A 19,294-nucleotide genomic window follows, 5' to 3' on the forward strand; every position below is an offset into this window, starting at 1 on the left:
ACCCCAAGCTGAGTGGTTCAGCCAAACCGCACAGTTTGGCGCAGAAGTACGTACTGCCGGAGTAAAGCTTTGCGTTCACTTTGGCGGCAAATCAAAGCTTCGGGCTTGTTTTGGGCTCGTTTATGAAATCAAACTAATCTGTCCAGTTTTGGGCGACTTCGGGTTTATATACTCGCGACTGAGGTCGGGTCGGGCTGATTTTTTTGGGGGGGCTCGATCTTAATTCTAAAAGCAGGGTATGTACACCCTATTGTTTTCCCTTCTAAAAGACCTTAATGAGTTTCAGATAAGAGTGAGGGGACCTATGTCTTGGCGCCTAATGCTATAAAAGAGGCAAAGTTTTCTTTAGGCTGTCTTTGCACATAACTTTATAAGTTCATAACCTATGACTGAACCAACACATTCCGGAATTTTGTAAGGTGTTTCCAGGTATTCTATGGTGCGAGAGTGTAGGTGAGCGCGAGAGTTTAGTTTTGGAGAGCGTTTGGTGTGTTTACAAAGAGATCGTAAGTGTTTCTGAGTATTATTTTCATGTACGAGGAGCAATCCATTACCCACACAAAACGACACGCTACATTGGTAGCAGCGGTGGGATTACGAGCAGGTGAAGGAGAGATGTTTACATAGGAATTAGGAAGAAGAAGTGGATTTTTTCACTTCCGGGTGGATACTGGGTGACCTCAAAGAACACCACACGCCGGTAGCGGCAGAAAGAAGCACGACAGTACTGTCCTCTACTCGGAAAAATATGCACACAATACAAAATCTAACTTACAACAATGTACGGATATTTTTTGACATCCCGAAATTTTTTTTTTCGTTTCTACCGTTTTATGCAAGTGGAATAGTCGTAAGTAGGGGAGCGTCTGTACAAGCTTGTGGATAACATGTGATACAAAGATGGACGACCTAAATCAGCATTCACTGGCTGTCGTCATCCTCACGTTCTGATTGGCTGAGAACAAGCTTCGTCGTATCTAATATTGGCTGAAGTCGGCAGGCATGAAATAACCTCCTGTAAACCATCAGAGGGACCAGCATTCTTTCATAGCATCAATCACAAGCAGTAATGATATTTAATACTGTGATTTACTAACTGACTGATATGAGTGTTTAATTGAATTAAATGTAAAAATTCATATCTATGATTCGGTCTGTTTACTCGCCTATATGATATCTTAAAATAGTACAGCATCGGAACAACACTAGTAGTTTTTAGAGTAATTATATGACGAGCATTTTTTTTTTGCATTGAACTCCTATCTCGTTTACCACGCTTTCTTTGTAGGTGTGACTTATTTGCTGTGTCATTGCCTTTCATGACTTTTGTACGCCGCCACCCCGCCACGTCCCTGGGCCTCCCTATTCTGTCCACCCATCGGGGTCTCACAAAATTCTATTGGAAACACTGTAATGTGTTCCGCCATCTTTGTAAGATAAAAGCAGGAATGATAGTGGAAAATAACGAATATGGGCTTTTTTTATTTCAGTTGGGCATTGTTAACACATACTCAACAGAAAAAAATCTAGATTTCAACTTTTTAAGAACAATGTAAACGATGCACCCCTCCTTTAAATGCCATACTTTACCACTAGTTACCAACTGCAGTAAACAAGTGTTGTTAACCACATAATACTCATCATTAATAATCCAGAAAACAATTGAGCTAGTTTTCACCATATTGTATGAATAAGTGACAAATATTTCAGCAAATGTATTCAATTGAATTCAAAATTTTATTGCCACCCAAGCAATGCATAATTTTTGTAAAACAAAACTGCTTCTTACTGCATGCACATTGAAAATACATAATGTAATAATAAGTAAGGGGTGATAATATTAACATAAATAATATTTGAAAAAAAACTTAAGGACTTAATCATCACTTGGCATTATCACACAATACCAATATTGTGTATAGTGTGGTCAAACCAGTACTTTATTTTGCAACATTGAGGGTGATGATTGCAGTTGCGTAGAAGTTAAAAAAAAAAAAAATGTTAGTTCTCGACTTATTGACCCATTATTGTCTACCTAAGGGCAACAGTTCAAACATAGAATGTCTGGGCTGGAAAGAGACCTTCACAATTTTCTGTGGTCTCGCCACAGCGAGCAAAGGCACAGTTCGTCAGGTGAGGAAAGGGGGACAGTCCACACGTTTCTGGTTTTAAACGGGTTATTGCCTGAATACAAACTAAGTCAATGGCTACTGATTAATCACATGCGTGGATATCGTTAATAACCAGGTCTGACAACATTCATACGAATTACGCTAAAGACATGGCCTATGTTACTATCCTGCTGCTCGTTTGAACACAATTCTTGATTATAAGGGCAGCAAAATTTTGTCCCTCATTTGTGTATTGCTGCCCTGCAATTAACTCACATTGATTGAAAATATAGTGTTTCTGGTCCCCGTGAATTGGTCAGAATGAAAGGGAATGACCACAGTAACTGCTCCTGTTCACAATGGCGACAGAAATCATTAGCGGGGCATTGAGGACACTGCTTTTTTATGAATTTTGAATAAAACAAGCTCCAGAAACGTGTGGTGGCAAGTAAGAACAGCAGCCATTTTAGTGCTAGTGATATGGGCTTTAACGCCGTGCACTAACATTGAACCTCATTTAATTTAATACCTAACTCAGGGTTGTTGAAAATTGTCTTTTTCCACCGAGCATCTCGATTCGCGCTAAAATATTAACAACTGTAACACTAAAGGCATTTGTTATGAGTCAAAGCATTTGCAAAGCAGCACTAAAAATGAATTCTTTCAAAAATGGGTCTAGTAAAACAAAGAAGGCCAAATGATGACTTTTAATAATGTATTAAAAACCTCTGTAAAACGAAATTCAAACTGGTCTGAATAGGAGATCCACCTCTAAGGGTACAATTTGATGGACTGCAAACAATATATATAAGTAAAGCAAGAGTGAATAGTTGACGAGCAGATTGTTTTTTTTGGCATTTACCATGATTTGTGGGTGTGACTTGTCTGCTGTTTTATTGCCTTTCATAACTAGTGTAAGCATGCCCCTAGGAACGTCCCTAGGTACGCCCCAGGGCACGCCTCTGGACCCCCCTAGGATGTCCACCCACCTGGGTCCTACAAAATTCTATGGGAAACACTAGATGATGACTATGTATTGTCTGTTTATGCCATTGCAACAGCCTGGTCATCCTGGAAGGGGGATTACTTTATGTGTGGCCCCCTGACAAGGTTTCTTAAATTTTCTCATGCTGATGTTTTTTAGTTTTCCCTTGCCCTCATGTTAGTCTCAGAACAAAGGATCTTGTAATGGTGGTCTGTGCATCCTTCTAAAACTTTGTGATTAACAGCTTTACAAATAACTGTGACTTGTCATGACCTTATACAAAAAGAATAAAAGACAGGGATAGTAATAGGAATGGATTCAATGATTGGTGCATGTGACTGACGCCTGAGCTTAATGCCTTCTGCCTTAATTTTGTCACATTGCACTGGAAGAATATCACTACACACTGCAACCGTCAAGCACTGATGCAGACAATGAAGTGTCTTATATAGGGGAGTCCAGTTTTCCGAAGTTAGGCCAGATTTGGTTAGCTAAAATGTGTGAGGGCAGACTATTCAGCTTTGCAATATTTGAACAGGCTTTAATAAATTCAGCTTCCGTGAAAAGTTTGCAGTGCTTGACAATTAGCGTCACAACCTTGTAGCTCTCCTTTGAAGCATTTTCATTTGACTAGCAGGGTCCCATGAAAAGGTGCAGCTTTGGTGTTAAAACAGTTTCCAGTTGCATCACTTTTTCACAGCGTTTGTTTCCAGTTAGCTTTTTGTAGTCAGCATGTCTGGCAGTGCCTCTTATTATTATATTATTTGAAAGCAGCCACAATCTATTGGCTAACTAGGTAGCAAGATTGTTTCGGATTTTGGTGAAAATATTTGTCCTGGAAGCGGCGGCCCTCACAGTAAACTTGCCTTTTTTATTTACAGTTCCCAAGTCGGAAATGGGGTGGGCTAAAATTCTCACAGAAAGCCAAGGGCTACTGCCATCATCTGGTGAAATGGTGATTTAATTTTATTTTTATTTTTTTTGGGGTACAAATGTATTTTATGCAGCAGGCAACAGTACTGGTGGGCCACATATGATTATTTTACGACAAAAGCAGCAGGCAAGTAAAAACCTGATCATGGGCTTAACTAGCCCCTAGGCCGGACTTTGGACATGCTTGGTCTAATGTGCTTAATAATTCTTTAAAGTGAGATTGGACGGAACTGAATATACCCTTCAAGTGGTTGTTGCTGCAAATTAGAGAAATACTGTATGTCTAAGCCAAATTGCTTAGGGTAGTGTTTTTCAACCCTTTTTGAACCAAGGTACACTTTTATTTATAAAAAAGTTCCAAGGCACATCGTTCGTCGAACATGTTTGAATATTAAGTTATGCCAAATATTTCACTGTACTACCTCATAAGTAGGTAATTAGTATATAAAAGAAGAAAATGATACTTAAAATAAAAAAGAATGATGTGCTTCATTTATGTTTTTATTTTTTACAGTGCAATCTTAAACCGCTCTGTTAAACAAATTAAGTGATTAAATGTACTGTGCTACCTCATGAGCAGATAATTAGTATATAAAAAGTATATAAAAATCTACTGCCACCTACTGATATGGATGACTATTACAGTTCCTTGTCTGACGATTGCAAAAATACTGAATAATGGCCTGATTTTTTTTTCCCTTTTAAGGCTGCTGCCCCCGCGACCCGACCCCGGATAAGCGGAAGACAATGGATGGATGGATGGCCTGATTTTTTGGAAAGATAAAATTGGGCAAAATCCAGCGGCACACAAGACAAGGTCTCACGGCACACTAGTGTGCCTAGGCACACTGGTTGAAAAACACTGGCTTATTGTGAAAATATTTAAATTATTTGACTTCCACATGTCTGCAAAAATGTTTGTTACCAAGCCATTATTTCTGAACATTCAGTTCTACATTTAGACCAAAAAGATCCACAATTGCACCACCTACCCCCCCCCCCCCCCCCCCCCAAAAAAAAAGGAGATGTGAGAAGCTGGCGAAGTTACAGGCTGTAAATTTTGACCAGCTGAAATGGAAGAACAAAACCTACAAAAATAACATTATTATTACTCCTCCTAAAATAACCTGGTCCTCTTATCTTGGGTTGTATCTTGGACTGAAAAAGCCAGTCTGTTCTTGGTTAAGACTTGGCCATTTTCAGACAAGTTTACAGAATGATTCGGGTGTTATTGAGACTCAGCAGAATGACACTGGTGAATATCGAGGGCAGTTGTGGATCATTTGCCAAAAATCACACATTCTGTCTGCTATAACAATGGGTCAGCACAGGAAATCAGCCAAGGATATCATGCTGATGTGAGAACAATGGCAAGACGTTTTGCACATAAAGGTGGTCCCTTTTTGCACTTTGTCACAGGCCTGTCAAATCTGTCAATAAAAACAATTGAGACGGTTGAGTTACTCCTTGCATGAATGAAATTCTTGTTTATGTAAACCCTAACCTATTTAGTTTATCTAATGCGGGGGTATCAAACAGGCGGCCCGCGGGCATGATCAGGCCTACTAAGGGATTGAATCTTGCCAGGGAGGCAACACTGAGGGAAGCGCAAGAGAAAAAAGAGCTGCAGGTTGAAATATGTCCACTTGATGTTGCCAGAGCCAGTTGCCTCTCAAAAATGCTGTACTTGTGTTGCTCTGTCTCCTTCTCTCACTCTTCTTCTCTCACTCTTTCACTCTCTCTGCCTCGCTTTTTCTATTTCATTGTTCCTCTTTGTCTCTTAGTCTCTCTCTGTTTTTTTACCTTTTTTGCTCCCCTTTTATGTTTTCCTTTTCTCTCTTTCTCTTGCTCGCTTTGCTTTCCCCTTCTCTTTCTCCCCTTCCCTCTATCCATTTCTTTTTGGATTTCCTTCTCTCTTTTTCCCCCTCTCTCACTATTTCTTTCAGCCCTTTTTTTCGCACATTCTCTCTCTCACTTTTCTATTTCTTTGTCCTACCCTCTCTCTTCTTCTCTCCCTCTCTTTTTGTTATTTCTTTCTCTATCTTTTTCTTTCTCTCTTATCTACTAGTCCTGCCCCAAGAGAATGTTTGTTCCATCATGTGGCCCCAGAGTTAAAATAAGTTTGCCACCCATGATCTTATGCCTTAATTGGATGCTAAATTTCTTTTTCATCCATGCTTTTCTACATTGTTTGACACCCAAGAATTGTAGTACAAAAATAGAAACATAAATAAATTATACAAGTTAAATCTGGCTGACAATGAACAAGCATCAAGTGGATCTGTATTTTTCACCGAGGCATTTCCCTTTTATTTGCTGTCACTAAATCCAAAATTATCAGTTTATAAGAACGTATTGTAAATCTGGCGACCAACGTAAGGGCAGAACTTGTAAACACCTGAGATGCAGTGATAAAACACACTTTTATAGCGAGGATTAAATAGCTTATGGTATTTTGTTGATGGTGGTGAGTCACATGAAAAAAAAGGATGTATTTAAAGTACTGTAAAAAGTGAAATGCAGACACAATGTCTATTTGTATAGTAATGTCACTGAGGCTTTGCTCCTTCCTTATTCTTTATCCCCATGCAAACAGGGCTAACTTTTGTCACTATTCATGTAAACAGCTTATTCTAAATGGTACAGAAGCACCGATTGTTTCTTGAATCTTGAACGAGTTTCCCTACATTTAAACATAGCTTACGTTGATTTTCCTAAAGGTTCAACACTTAGTAAACAATGTTGACCTTCCCACACAGTATTTTACCCATAAAGACTTTAAATAAAATATGTGACATTTTTCAATTATTAAATCACAGCTGCCAGCAGGGTTCATAGACCTTTTTCATGGCCAAATTCAAGCACTTTTTAAGCACTTTCAAAGCCAATTTTCCAATTTCTCTTGAACCCGACATCTTGGTCTCTTCCCCTGTCCTCTTGGGTGCTATGTGATGATGCTTCGCATGACAATGCCATACAAACTAATACCAGCTGCCGTTAGTCAAGAGGAAAGGAAAAATCCAATGGCAAAGCGTAGTCACCAGAGCAGGCATGTCGTCGTCCTTTTTAAGCAGACTTGATTTACTTTTCTTCATTTAATGCGGACTATCAAGTCAGACTGCCGGGAAACATGACAACAGTTTCAAGCATTTACAAGCACTTCAACTGAAATTCAAGCACTTGTCAAACCTTGAAACCACATTAAAATTCATGCATTTTCGCGGATTTCAAGCACCCGTACAAACCCTGTGCCAGGCATATTGTTAAATGTTAGAAAACAGAAATAAAACGAGGTCTACCCCTTAAACCTAGAATTGTGTAACACAAGTGAAGAAAGATCGCCAATCCCGAGGTTTAGCTATTTGCCATGCTTAAGCCTAAAATAAATGGTTTACTTATTTGGATTCACCTTGCCTAACAAGCTTGATTTAGTACCTATACCCTTATGGTGGTGCCAGGTTCTTCTCTGATAAGTACGTTGAACTGATAATATGTATTCCAAAAGGGGTACAAGCCAACATCTGTTTCTGATTATATTAATACTGTTGGTACATTCAAATGTTGGTTTATATTAAAATGTACCAAATGTGATTCGCCAACTTATATCAGATGTTTCCTCCAGTGTTTGAAAAGTTTTATTGATGGACTTTGGATGGATATGAAGGGAAAGATTGATCCACAAATATGAATGACAAATACATTATATTGTACAATTAAACACTCTTTTGCTCTTTCTACCTTCTTAACATATGCATTACTATCAACTCAAGTGTTTGTTTTAGTACCCTTTAATCTGTTATATACAGAAATAACCCCAGTAAGTTAGACTGTGCCTTTTAAAACAGTATTTTATCGTTATACAGTATTGTTTAGAAAATAGGGTATCCTGGGTGGTACTGTAGTTTTATATCATAATTTACCATAACTGAAAAAAATTGTATAACACTTGTTTGTTTCATAAAACTAAAGATACATTCACGGTATATATTACATGTTTAGTTGTCAACTAAACTATCAACTTTAGTTTTCGAATTTATAATCAAATAGTTAAATTCCTGTATCTTTCAAAATTGTTCAAATGGTTGAAAGTTGGGTGTTCTTGACAGTGATTTTTATTTAATTACCATTGCCGTGTAAGCATTGTTTTGAATAAAGAAAATTGTGTTTACTTTATTTCAGATTAAATTGCATTCATTGTATTTTCCATCCAAGCAACTTTCCAGATGGACTAGACAAAGGCCTCCCCTAGCTGTCAAAAAACACAAAGAGGGGTTGACCCTGAGACTGTAGACATGCGATTGCAACAGAATTCGTTTTTGTTTGTGCAACTTCTTCACTTTCAGTTTAAAATATGGAAATGGACTCTTTTGGAAAAAAATGGGTGGTAATTTAAATGTTTCATGGTTCTGAAACAAAATAATTATTGATGCTAGCTTTAGCTCTCACAAGTCGGTGCTAAGGATTAACAAATGTTTCTTTGCATTTCATAGATATACTACAAAAGCTCTCAAAACTCTTTAGTTGCAGAAAGGAAAAGTTGCGACATGAACCGAATAATCCTTGGTTTCGCAATTCACAGTAGCTGGATATGGGCATAAATGTCATTTGGTGTTGGTTTTATCAAAGCATTGGCTAGAACAAGAACGGAATATGGAAAAAAACTGTAATTTGGACACTTATTGCTTTGTCTCAACTTGTCTTCTTCATGCGAGCAGCCAAAGAACAAAGCACATTCAAATCGACCCAAAACACTGGGCAAACAGATAAGGAAGTGACATCTGCGACAGTCAGTCAGACAAAGGAAGTTGGTTACTCCGACTGGGTTGACACGCAGGCAATCTTCATGTTTAAATTATAATTTGGGTTTCAGAAATGACCCTAGTAAACTGTTGTATAAGGAAATATTTATTCAGCTGCTTGTGGTAGATAAAAGACATTTCATTCATGACACTCAGCACGCTAAATAAAGCACAGCAAAATTGCCTCCATCCATCCATTATCTGCACCGCTTATCCTCAGTAGGGTCGCGGGGGTGCTGGAGCCCATCCCAGCCATCCTCGGGCAGTGGGCAGGGGACACCCGGAACTGGTTGCCAGCCAGTCGCAGGGCACACAGTGAAAAAGAATTCGCTTGCTCATTCACACCTAGGGATAATTTGGACCGGCCAATTAACCTAACATGCATATTTTTGGAATGTGGAACCCACGCAAACACGGGGAGAACATGTAAACTCTACACAGAAGGTTCGATCTCATGACCTCAAAACTGTGCCGCACACGCGCTAACCACTGCGCCGCCATGCTCCCAGCAAAATTCCCTCCAGTGAAACAAAAAACCCAAGACTCCTACTAATAAAAATCAAGATAATGTGAATGTGTTGATGAAAACAAAAACTCTGGTTATTTGGAGGGGTATCTCATTCTATTTTTTTCCAAAAACAAATAAGATCCTGAACATTTCTGTGCGCGTTTATATGGCCATGGTAAGATCCCTTAACCACTAAGATCATAGGGGCACCATTTCCTTTGGTGTGTCTAGGACAATTGCAGGCTGGTGGCGCCCATTCCTCTCCAGGCCAACAACTGTTTCTACTTGGCTTCGAACCAGGTAACTTTAGCATTTTAGGCGAATGTGCTTACCACTGCACGACGGAAACACTACCAAACCCAAATACGGGGAATAATCGGTTTTGAAAAGGTTGTTGACAACTTGCAAAAATAGTTTGTGCCACCCACGTCACAACGCTGTTGTTGTGGATTTTGACAGCAAAACTCAGAAGTGCAGGTTGACAATATGTTTATTCTAATAATGCAACAAATGCTAAAAAAATGCTTGATGCAAATGCAATAATATGTTTTTGTAGATGATGAACCCGCCCTGACCTAGTTACTAATCTGTCATTCTGCGGGGGGAACAAAGAGACACGTTATCTGTAATCAGAACCAAAACGTATCCTAGCAAACACTTTACTGTAGCATGGGTTTAAGAACGTTTTTGTGTCGCATTAATGAATCTTGGGCATGATAATCAATTCATCAAACCTTCAGAATTTAGTCGACATGCGGGTAATTGAGTTGATTTAGAAGATGAATAGTGAGGAGAAGCTACCGCCATCACTTTCTAACTGAAGTTTATGGGTGGGATTTTGCTTATTAAAATATTTTTGTTGTAGTTGAATTCTACTATCATAAGGGTTCATTCATGTTACATAAACAAATCAAACTTCCAATGTAAACATGAGCTGGATTGCCTCAAATTATTTTCAAAATTCTTGGGGGTTTTCTGACAACAGAGGATCATTTTAGAAAAAAAAAAAGGATACAGAGAAAAAAAATCCCTGGGTGAGCATGAAGTTCAAGTGAATCATTAGGAACTGTTTGTTCTTAAATATAGAAGGTCGGTAGGATCCCTTAACCACTAGGGTCGTAGGGGCTTTTACACAGAGGAAAGTACATTTTGAATTGGTCTTTACACAATACATGAATGATTGTGGCACTAATATATATTTTTGGATCATTTAAGTTTCAAACCCACTAATCTCAGCTGCATCAATATCAGATATTGAATGAATTGGTAATACCACGAATGTTAAATTCATATAACTAAATTGTTTTACGGACTATAAGGCACACCTCAAAACCCAAATTTGGCCAGGAATTTAAAAGTGCGCCCTATAAACGGATGCGCCTTATATAGTGTGGATAAGATTGGAAATATGTACAGCATTTATACGAGTGCATACTACCGTATTTGTGCAAAGACTGATCAATCGAAAAACATCGTTGACCACAAATGAAAAGCATATGCAACAGGACTTGAACCCGAGTCGTGGCATAGAGAGCCCCGACAATTAACCATCATTGATACAGGTGACGTACGAAAAGGCATTCGATTTTATCTCATGATTGCGCTATTTTTACTCATTGTGTTAGAAACAAATGTTAGAGAATGGAGAAAACAGTTAGTCGCCCCAAAAAGTACAAATAAAAGGTAAGCCTGATTCATTATCAGGTAAACCAAAGAGAGTTGTTTTTCTCGAATAGCTTTTTTGCGATCAATTATATCTTTCAAGACGACTTTCTTATTTCTCTATTTTCTGACATTTGTTTCTGGCACCGTGAGTAAAAATAGAGTGATAATTAGATAAAATCTAAAGTATTTTAATATTTCATCTGTGCAGAAGCTGCCCGACCTACGAACGAGTTAGGTTCCGGACGATCGTTTGTAAGTTGAATTTGTCCGAAAGTTTCTTCAGTGCTATATTTTGTACAAAATTGAGTTATTATTTTTTTTGTACAGGAGGAAATCATTTGTTTTTTTTCGTTGGAACAATCTCGTTTTACCTAATTCGGCTCTAATCTAGAGCGTATCCATTACTGGCAGCAGACGACAATGTCATCGTGGAATGTTACTGATAAAGTCTATGAAATCCTGCACCACTACATATAATAAACAACACTAAATTTACTGAATAAGGGTGTACAGCTGAAAAAGATGCTTAAAGATTGTTTGAGTGGTTCATCTGGTAAATAAAATAAACCTGTTTACACAAATTATCTTTGCTTTTATTCTACAAAGTCTGTCTTGCTGTGTTTGTAAGGATTTTTATCTGTTAATAAAGGGAACTGTGATCATTAATAAGGGAATTAATTGGCTGAGGTTGACAGGTATGATCAAAAGTCAATCAAATAATCAAAAACAGTTAGTAGTTGTGCACCCAACTGAAAGGCTAGCAGTACTTCCATTTACCTGCTGACTCGCCAGTGTTGATCCAGTCTGGATTTGCAATGCTGGCTATTGCAAATATATCCGCTGCCAGAAACAGGCACCCCGAAATAATGGTCAGCTTATCCATAGTTTGTCCTTCATCCAACGAACTTGTCAATGACGAGAGGGAGAAGGAGGCAAGGATTCGTGTGGCAGTCTTTGTCCAAATCCGACCCCGGGAAAAACAAGGAGACAGCGGGGCGGCTGTTGTCAGTCTAACCTCGCCCCCCGATTCTCTACCACCTCAGCGGGATCCCCTCTCGTGTGCTTCCACGGTGGATTTTTCTCGCAGCCATGTTTTAGCTTCCGACTCCAGCACGCCAGAGCATCACATCTTAAACCATAGATCGCGACTGATGCGCTGGGCTTGTCCTATCGGAGGCAAAGCATCGGGTGAAGATGTAGCAAGCAAGCGGCTAGCTACTTTCCAGCTTCGGGCTCGGTGAGACGAGCTGCGGCCTGTAGGTTGCTCCACTGCCGTGGGCACGAATGGGCTAACATTTTACTCACAAACCAAAGCACCAAGACTCATAACAGAGTTCTCCGTGGGTTTTTATGGTTGTTTTATCCAAAGTCACCGTGGAAAACGAGAAGCCATCACCGACGCGACAGCTCCCCTGGTCCCCCTCAGGTTGTTAGCCGAACAGCCTCCTTCGCTCCTTGTTCCTCTACCGTGGACGGCGTTCGTCGTACGGGTGAAGGAGGAGAAACACGAGCGTGTTTAAATCCACGTCGCGTTGTTTGAGGTCCACGAAGCGTGCGGCAAAATAGAGCGGAGGTTGTTAATGCGCGCGTCCCACCCGCGTAGTCGCCGTTAGCAGCTGAGTCTCCCGTTCCGCCTCATGACATCAAGCCGAACATGAACACCCACTTGGTCCACTCTCCATACTCACTGCCCCGCAGTGTTCTCGTCCTACGGGGGAGGGGAGGCTTCGTTCACTTCTCTCGCGATATTATTAGTTAATAGTAATAATAAAAAAATATGGAAAGTCTTGTCCTCGTTTGCACTTTTTTTGTGGAACACATACCTGTCAACCTCCAGGGCTCCATGCCCTAACAAACCGTCGTATTTCCCCTTACAAAATACCAAAAAGTCTTACACCATATTTTTTTTTCAAACGTGTTTATTTATGTCGTTGAACATGTTATATTGTACATGTGTTTCGTTATATCATATATATTGTAACATTATTTATATTATATACCGTAAATTCAGGACTATAGAGCGCACCTGATTATAAGCCGCACCCACCACATTTTAAGAGGTGAACCGATTTTGTACTTACACGAGCCGCACCGGGCAGCACGGCGGCGCAGTGGTTAGCGCTTGTGCGGCACAGTTCATGTCTCGGGAACCTGTCGTGGGTTCAAATCCAGCTCCAGCTGTGCGGAGTTTGTATGTTCTCCCCGTGCACTCCGGTTACCTCCCACGTTCCAAAAACATGCATTTAAGGTCTAAATTGTCCCTAGGTGTGAATGAGCGAATGAGCTGTCTGTCCCTCCCCCTGTGTGCCCTGCGACTGGCTGGCAACCAGTTCAGGGTGTCCCCTGCCCACTGCCCGGAGACCCTAATGAGGATATGCGGTACGGCTAATGAGATGAGATGAGACAAGCCGCACCTGTATACAAGCCGCATGCGGCCACATAATGACATGTAATAAAATCACAAAATTAGCCCAAACCCGGCGATGAGTCCCGCGATTGTAACCGAATATAAAGTACACAGTCCATAAACCACAGCCGGCAAAATGAACAGAAAATGATACCGGTACTTAACATTTGATGCAGACCTGCGGTGTCCGGGTACCCGTTGAAACTAATCCAAGGAAAAAAAAGTCTATATTTCCAAAGGTAAGGGTGGGAAAGATATATATCCACTATTGTTCGCCGCGACAACAGGTCTCACTCACCTTTACCCCACTTCCCGTCAGCCCGCCCATGCTCCGTCCCTCTTTATTAATTCGCAATACATATCAGAATAAGTGTCTCAAATAAATACATTACAAAAATATACAGGTGCAAATACATATTACACATCGGTTACAAATATTTACAAAGAAAGACTGTACACCAAGAGTTTTCAAAGCTTTAATTATGAAATTATAACTTTCATCCCAAACCGTGCCTGTGGAGGGTAGCAAAACGCTACTAGCAACACGCTCGCAGGACAGTAGACGGGTCTGTTAAAAGAAACATACCGTACTTGTAGAGACTACGGTGAACTGTCTTCATCTTCCTGACATCATCAAAGTTGTCTTCCCTAGTATAGGAAAGAGACTTTGTCATATAGACGTCGTCCCATGCTCCCTTATTCAAAAACACGCTAGCAACACGCTCGCAAAGTAAATTTTACGTGCAGTAGCTGTGTTTCCTTCTTTATCGGACCGCTCGTTTGCTTTTAGCTTGAAAGCTACGTCATGTGCCTTTCTTTTTGCAATTTGCATGATGAAGATATGTCTACGCTAATTTAATTTGTGCACAAGCTAAGAAGTATCAGTCTTCCTCGGCGCATATATTCCACCGGTCTAAATCTTACCTTTTGTACTCGAGCGCCGCTGGCGGCTGTTAGAAAAATTACATGAATTAGCTGCATCACTGAATAAGCTGCAGGGTTGAAGGTTTGGGAAAAAAGTAGCGGTTTATAATCCGGAATTTATGGTATATATATATATATGTTACAATATATATGATACATTTTGTTGTGAGATACTAAGTTGCTCGACATGAATGAGGTTTATTATAAAGAAAAGTTCAAAAATTAAGTATCTTGGACGTTCACTGTAGAAGAAAAAAATACATGCAAATATAATTAAGTAGAATAATACATTTTCTTATTGAAATTATTAATTCATTTTCTGTATTCAATTATTGTTGGTAATATACCGATTAAAGGGATAACCACAAACCTGTCTTTTTTCATTTTCTCCTTTTATACTCCCTTTTTTTCTTAACTTCTTTATACAACACTTCGTAATATAATGCATCAAAGCAGGTGCGCCGTCTGATAGCCGGCTCTCTTTAATGAGTTGAGCCGAAAAAGCCGGTTCTCTTAAAAAAGACGGACTTCCTTTCACTACATATCTACCACATGAAATCCGAGGCGGCAGACGCATGCGCACAGTAGCATCAAACCAAAAACGATACAGAGACAAAGGCTACCGCGGCGAACTGGTTTGACTTGATTGATTTGCCGTTTCGTGATAGTCGGTGTATACCGGATGGTACCCATAATTGACAAATTTGTGTTTTTCCGCACAGATTTTCTTGTACGTCGTACACGTCTTAAAATGCATAATAAACGTACTTTGTACGGCAAAAACGTACAGGTTGACAGGTATGGGAACAGTCTGGGAAGGTTTTGGGGTTCAATAGCGAAGGACATTGTTTTTCGACCTTTTGGGGCAAATGCACACTTTTTGCAATAAAAACCGTCATAAAAGCCTCCTCTGTCATTCCGAAATATTAAAAAAATATACGAAACTGTTATTTTTATTCTGTCAAAGTGGTCCAATTTAAAGGAACAGTGTGTACTGTATGACTGCTAGATGTCGCTGTATAGACCCCTATCCAGTCAGGGTTGGGGAATAAGTAATAGAATACATGTAACGTTACGTCTTCAGGATAAAAACCATGAAAATGTATTCAGTTACAGAAAAATATCAGGATTACTTTGCAGGATTTTGATTTTGTTTAAAATCATTTTTCTGTTGCTGGTACTTCAGGGGACAAAATTCAAGTCCGGTGTTTGTTAGTTTGAACAGTTTTCTTATCATTTTCCTTGTTCTTATTACCTTTGTTTACATACACCATGTTTTTTCCCCTTCCACCCGCAGAGCTGCCCAAAGGTAACTACAAAACCTGACTTTGTGTTCCCCCCTCAACAAAAAAAAAATTATCGCAAAATTGACAGAAAAGTGCCCAACAATTAAAGTGCAACGTACTAAACAACATAAACAAACAATCATAAACAAATAAAATACTGCACCACGAAATGAATGCAATTTAATGCCTGGGAGCATGAGCCCTCTTCCCCGGCATCCTTTTAATCATCCATTCATTCACTACATGCACTCATTCACATGATTCTTACATATACATAGGGCAGCGGATGAGTGGTTAGCGCAACCGCCGCACAGTTCTGAGGTCATGGGTTCAAATCCAGCTACCAGCCTTCCTGTGCAAAGTTTGCATATTCTCCCCATGCTTGAGTGAGTTTCCTCCGGGCACTCCAGTTTACCCCTACATTCTAAAGATATCAGGTTAATTGTCCCTAGGTGTGAATGAGCAAGTGAGTTGTCTGTTCCTGTGTGTCCTGCGACTGGCTGGCAACGAGTTCAGGGTGTCCCCTGCCCACTGCCCAAAGATAGCTCGGATGGGCTCCAGCACCCAGGCGACCCAACTGAGGATAAGCGGTGCAGACAATGGTTGAATGATGTACCCATAGATGAATTGTAATTTCAATTACCGACACTAGAGGGACAGATAGAGATGACAAGAAGTCCCAGAGTGTGTTGGAAATTTAGAAAGTGAACACTTCCTGTGTTTAAAACAATATTGAGTTGTTGATGTGCTCTTAATGTAAACTAAAACAGAGCTGTTATGTCTACAGGTGCACAGATAGCAATTTTAAGGAACACAATTTTTTTTGCAATCCCCAGAGTAAACATACCTTTTCGAACCCACAGTAAGCGACTATGGTGACAAGCCATTAAAATAACTGACTGGAACGAGGACATTAGGATTATACGTGTTTGCATTCCCATTTCATATCTGGTAAGTTATCAGAGGTATCAGGTTTGGAATTAGTTGAATGCCTTAGTAAGTGTAAATAGGATAAGTGCCAGGGAAATTATGACTTGTTTGCTACCAATGCCTGCTATATACCGTATTGTACGTTTGTTACCACTTTTAGAATAGTATTTATAACAATAATCATGACATTATTATCTGTTGTCCCACCAAGACTAACAATGTATATAAGGTGGCTGCAAGCCATAGGAGTCAATTCTTCAAAAATATAAATTATGTGTGAACTAAGCTACTGTTAAGATGAACTGGTCTTCGGAGACAACTTTTCGTCCATTTAAATTGCTGGCCTTAAAAGTGATTTAACTCGTTACTTATACGATTTTGACCGACATTGTATGAGGCAAAGAGGTCACACACAATGTCTCCACAAAGTCGCTTGTATAATTTACAGGTAACGTCGATCCAAAGAATGGGTTTTTTTCTGTGATCACCAAAATAAAGTCGCTATCTTGCTGCTTGCACAAACTCTGTGCTTGTTTGAGATGATTCCATCTACGATCCACAATCTTTTTCTGTCAATCCGCTGGTATAAAATGACATGAATTCTGCCATTCTGCCTTAACAATGCATGCGCAGCTTGGTTATGTCACTCTTGTTTACAGACAAGGAAAGCGGTCAATTGAGTAGTGCAAGGACAAATGAACTACTCTCAAAATCACCATACTGCACAATTTCTTTTCACATTTTTTTTTTGCACAGCCTTTCACGAGTTTTGGGGCTTTCAGATAGCTGTAGCAGCAAGAGGGTTGACAATCATATGAGCCTCTTATGGGTGTGGTTGATGTGATGTAAAACAAAGACTACGAGAGATTAAGGGGTATATAAATGAACATGACTTTAGAAAAAAATGCACGTGTTTTTTTTTTTTTTTTTAAACATTTTTAGTGAAGGCCTTTGTCACACATAGTCTCTTAAACTTCACAATCTTTGGATTTTCATTTCTCAAATCGCTGAGTTTTCACATTATGCTACGAGTATTCATACAATTAGTATGTACTGCAGATGCAAGAGAGAGGCATGCAATTCTCTTGCCTCGTGGCAGAGGGCGAAAGAGAGACCAATTATTCTGATTATGTGCACACCTCAGCTCCAAGCAATAGCATTAGCAAGCTAACAGCAAGTCAAGCCACCCAGTATTTGTTTTCTTGTTGCATGGACTTTTGCTAAAAATTGAGTAATATCCCTTCTCTATTTATACTTTATTAAAAAGAACAGCACATACAGTTCATTTACAAATTAAGACAAGGCAATACAACGTTTTCTATGCTACCATTTGTATATTACTTTCTTGCTCTGCCAATTAAATGATGAATAAGATAGAGGTTCCTTTTTTTTGTAATCTGACTGCCTCAGCAGACACAAACATGCCCTTGCATCACTGTGGCTCAGCAGATAGTACAGGATATTCATTTTAGTTAATATTTTACCCCTTATAATGTGTTACTCTACTTTTTTTAATCTAGTTTCTCCAGAAAAATAAAAACTATAATACTTAAAGGTGGGGTGCGGCATTTGAAAACTTAAGGCTCCAGCAGATGGAGGCAAAGTAATACATGATTTACGTCCATTCCTTAGACGTGCACAAAGAACCTGTTTTTTCATCTTTTTGGGGGTTTGTTCCGCCTTGAACAGGCTGGATAGAAGCAAGATAAAAGCAGATAGTTTCAATTTTAAGCATAATGGCTCTTTGAACTCAGCTGGGCATTGCTGAAACACACAGAGAAAATATACTTTTAAATGACACCTCAAACAACACACTCCACCTTTAATATGAGCAAAATCATCTGTCGTTCTAATTTCGTATTTTTTTCTGCAAAATAATTAAAACAACAAAATAATGAGTGATATGTTTACTTACATTTATAAAAATGGCAGTGATCAACAGCTTCAATAAACCAGTTATTGAAAATATCTCCAGGCACTACCTCATAAGAAGATAATTTATACCATTTATAAGGAAAATGTGTGATATGTTGCAATGATATGGAAGAATGTTACAGATACTCGGCTGACGATTTGAGGAAAATAGATACTAAACAATGCCATGGTTTTTTGCAAGGATACATTTAAATCCATTTTGTTAGTGTGTAGTGGGGAATATTTTAATCAAGATGAGTAATAGCTTTGCTAAGTCAGAAAAAAAAACACAGAATTACCTCGCTCTTAAATTACTAGATACTTGCAATTTGTTGTATCGATGTGATTAGGAAAAAAATATTTTTGTCTCTACAATTGCTGAAATTGTGCCGGTGGACGTAATCTTTATTTGAATCCTGGCATGAGCGTTCCTGTCTTTATGGTAAACTGTTGACACTAGTTAAATGGCTCTCCCTTCTGGCTGAAGAGAGAATGACCTGGATGAATTACATATATTGAAATACATGTCTGCCTTCGGTGACGTCCTCTCACGCAGATTTATACCTAAACTATAAAAGAAAACAAAATATTTAAAAAGGCGGATATAAGATTGTTTAGAACAGGGATGTCAAACTCAGTTTGGCTCTGGAGTCGGATCCAGAGTTCGTGACTCAGGCAAACGGGATCAGTAAAATAATGTCAACACTACTGCTTTCTGCCCCTAAAAAAACAAAAAAAACAAAACCCTACCGCCTTTAAAAAAAACAAAAAACAAAAAAAAAGTATGGCTTTCTGAAATTAAAAAAAAGAAAAGAAGTCAACACAAGGCTAG

At 39.2% G+C, this 19,294-nt stretch overlaps 1 protein-coding gene across 1 annotated transcript in view; it reads right to left on the bottom strand.

Annotated features, from left to right (window-relative positions):
* mosmoa (modulator of smoothened a) overlaps positions 1-12,699 on the bottom strand; it is a 37,410-nt gene extending 24,711 nt beyond the window's left edge. The window contains exon 1 of the mRNA XM_088347072.1: positions 11,779-12,699. Coding sequence (XP_088203198.1) covers positions 11,779-11,884 — 106 coding nt within the window. The 5' untranslated portion in view covers positions 11,885-12,699. The remainder of the gene's footprint in view (positions 1-11,778) is intronic.
* Positions 12,700-19,294: the final 6,595 nt, after the last annotated feature.

The sequence above is a fragment of the Urocampus carinirostris genome, chromosome 1 (assembly GCF_059441175.1).
Source record: "Urocampus carinirostris isolate Australia breed hairy pipefish chromosome 1, RoL_Ucar_1.0, whole genome shotgun sequence".
NCBI lineage: Eukaryota > Metazoa > Chordata > Actinopteri > Syngnathiformes > Syngnathidae > Urocampus > Urocampus carinirostris.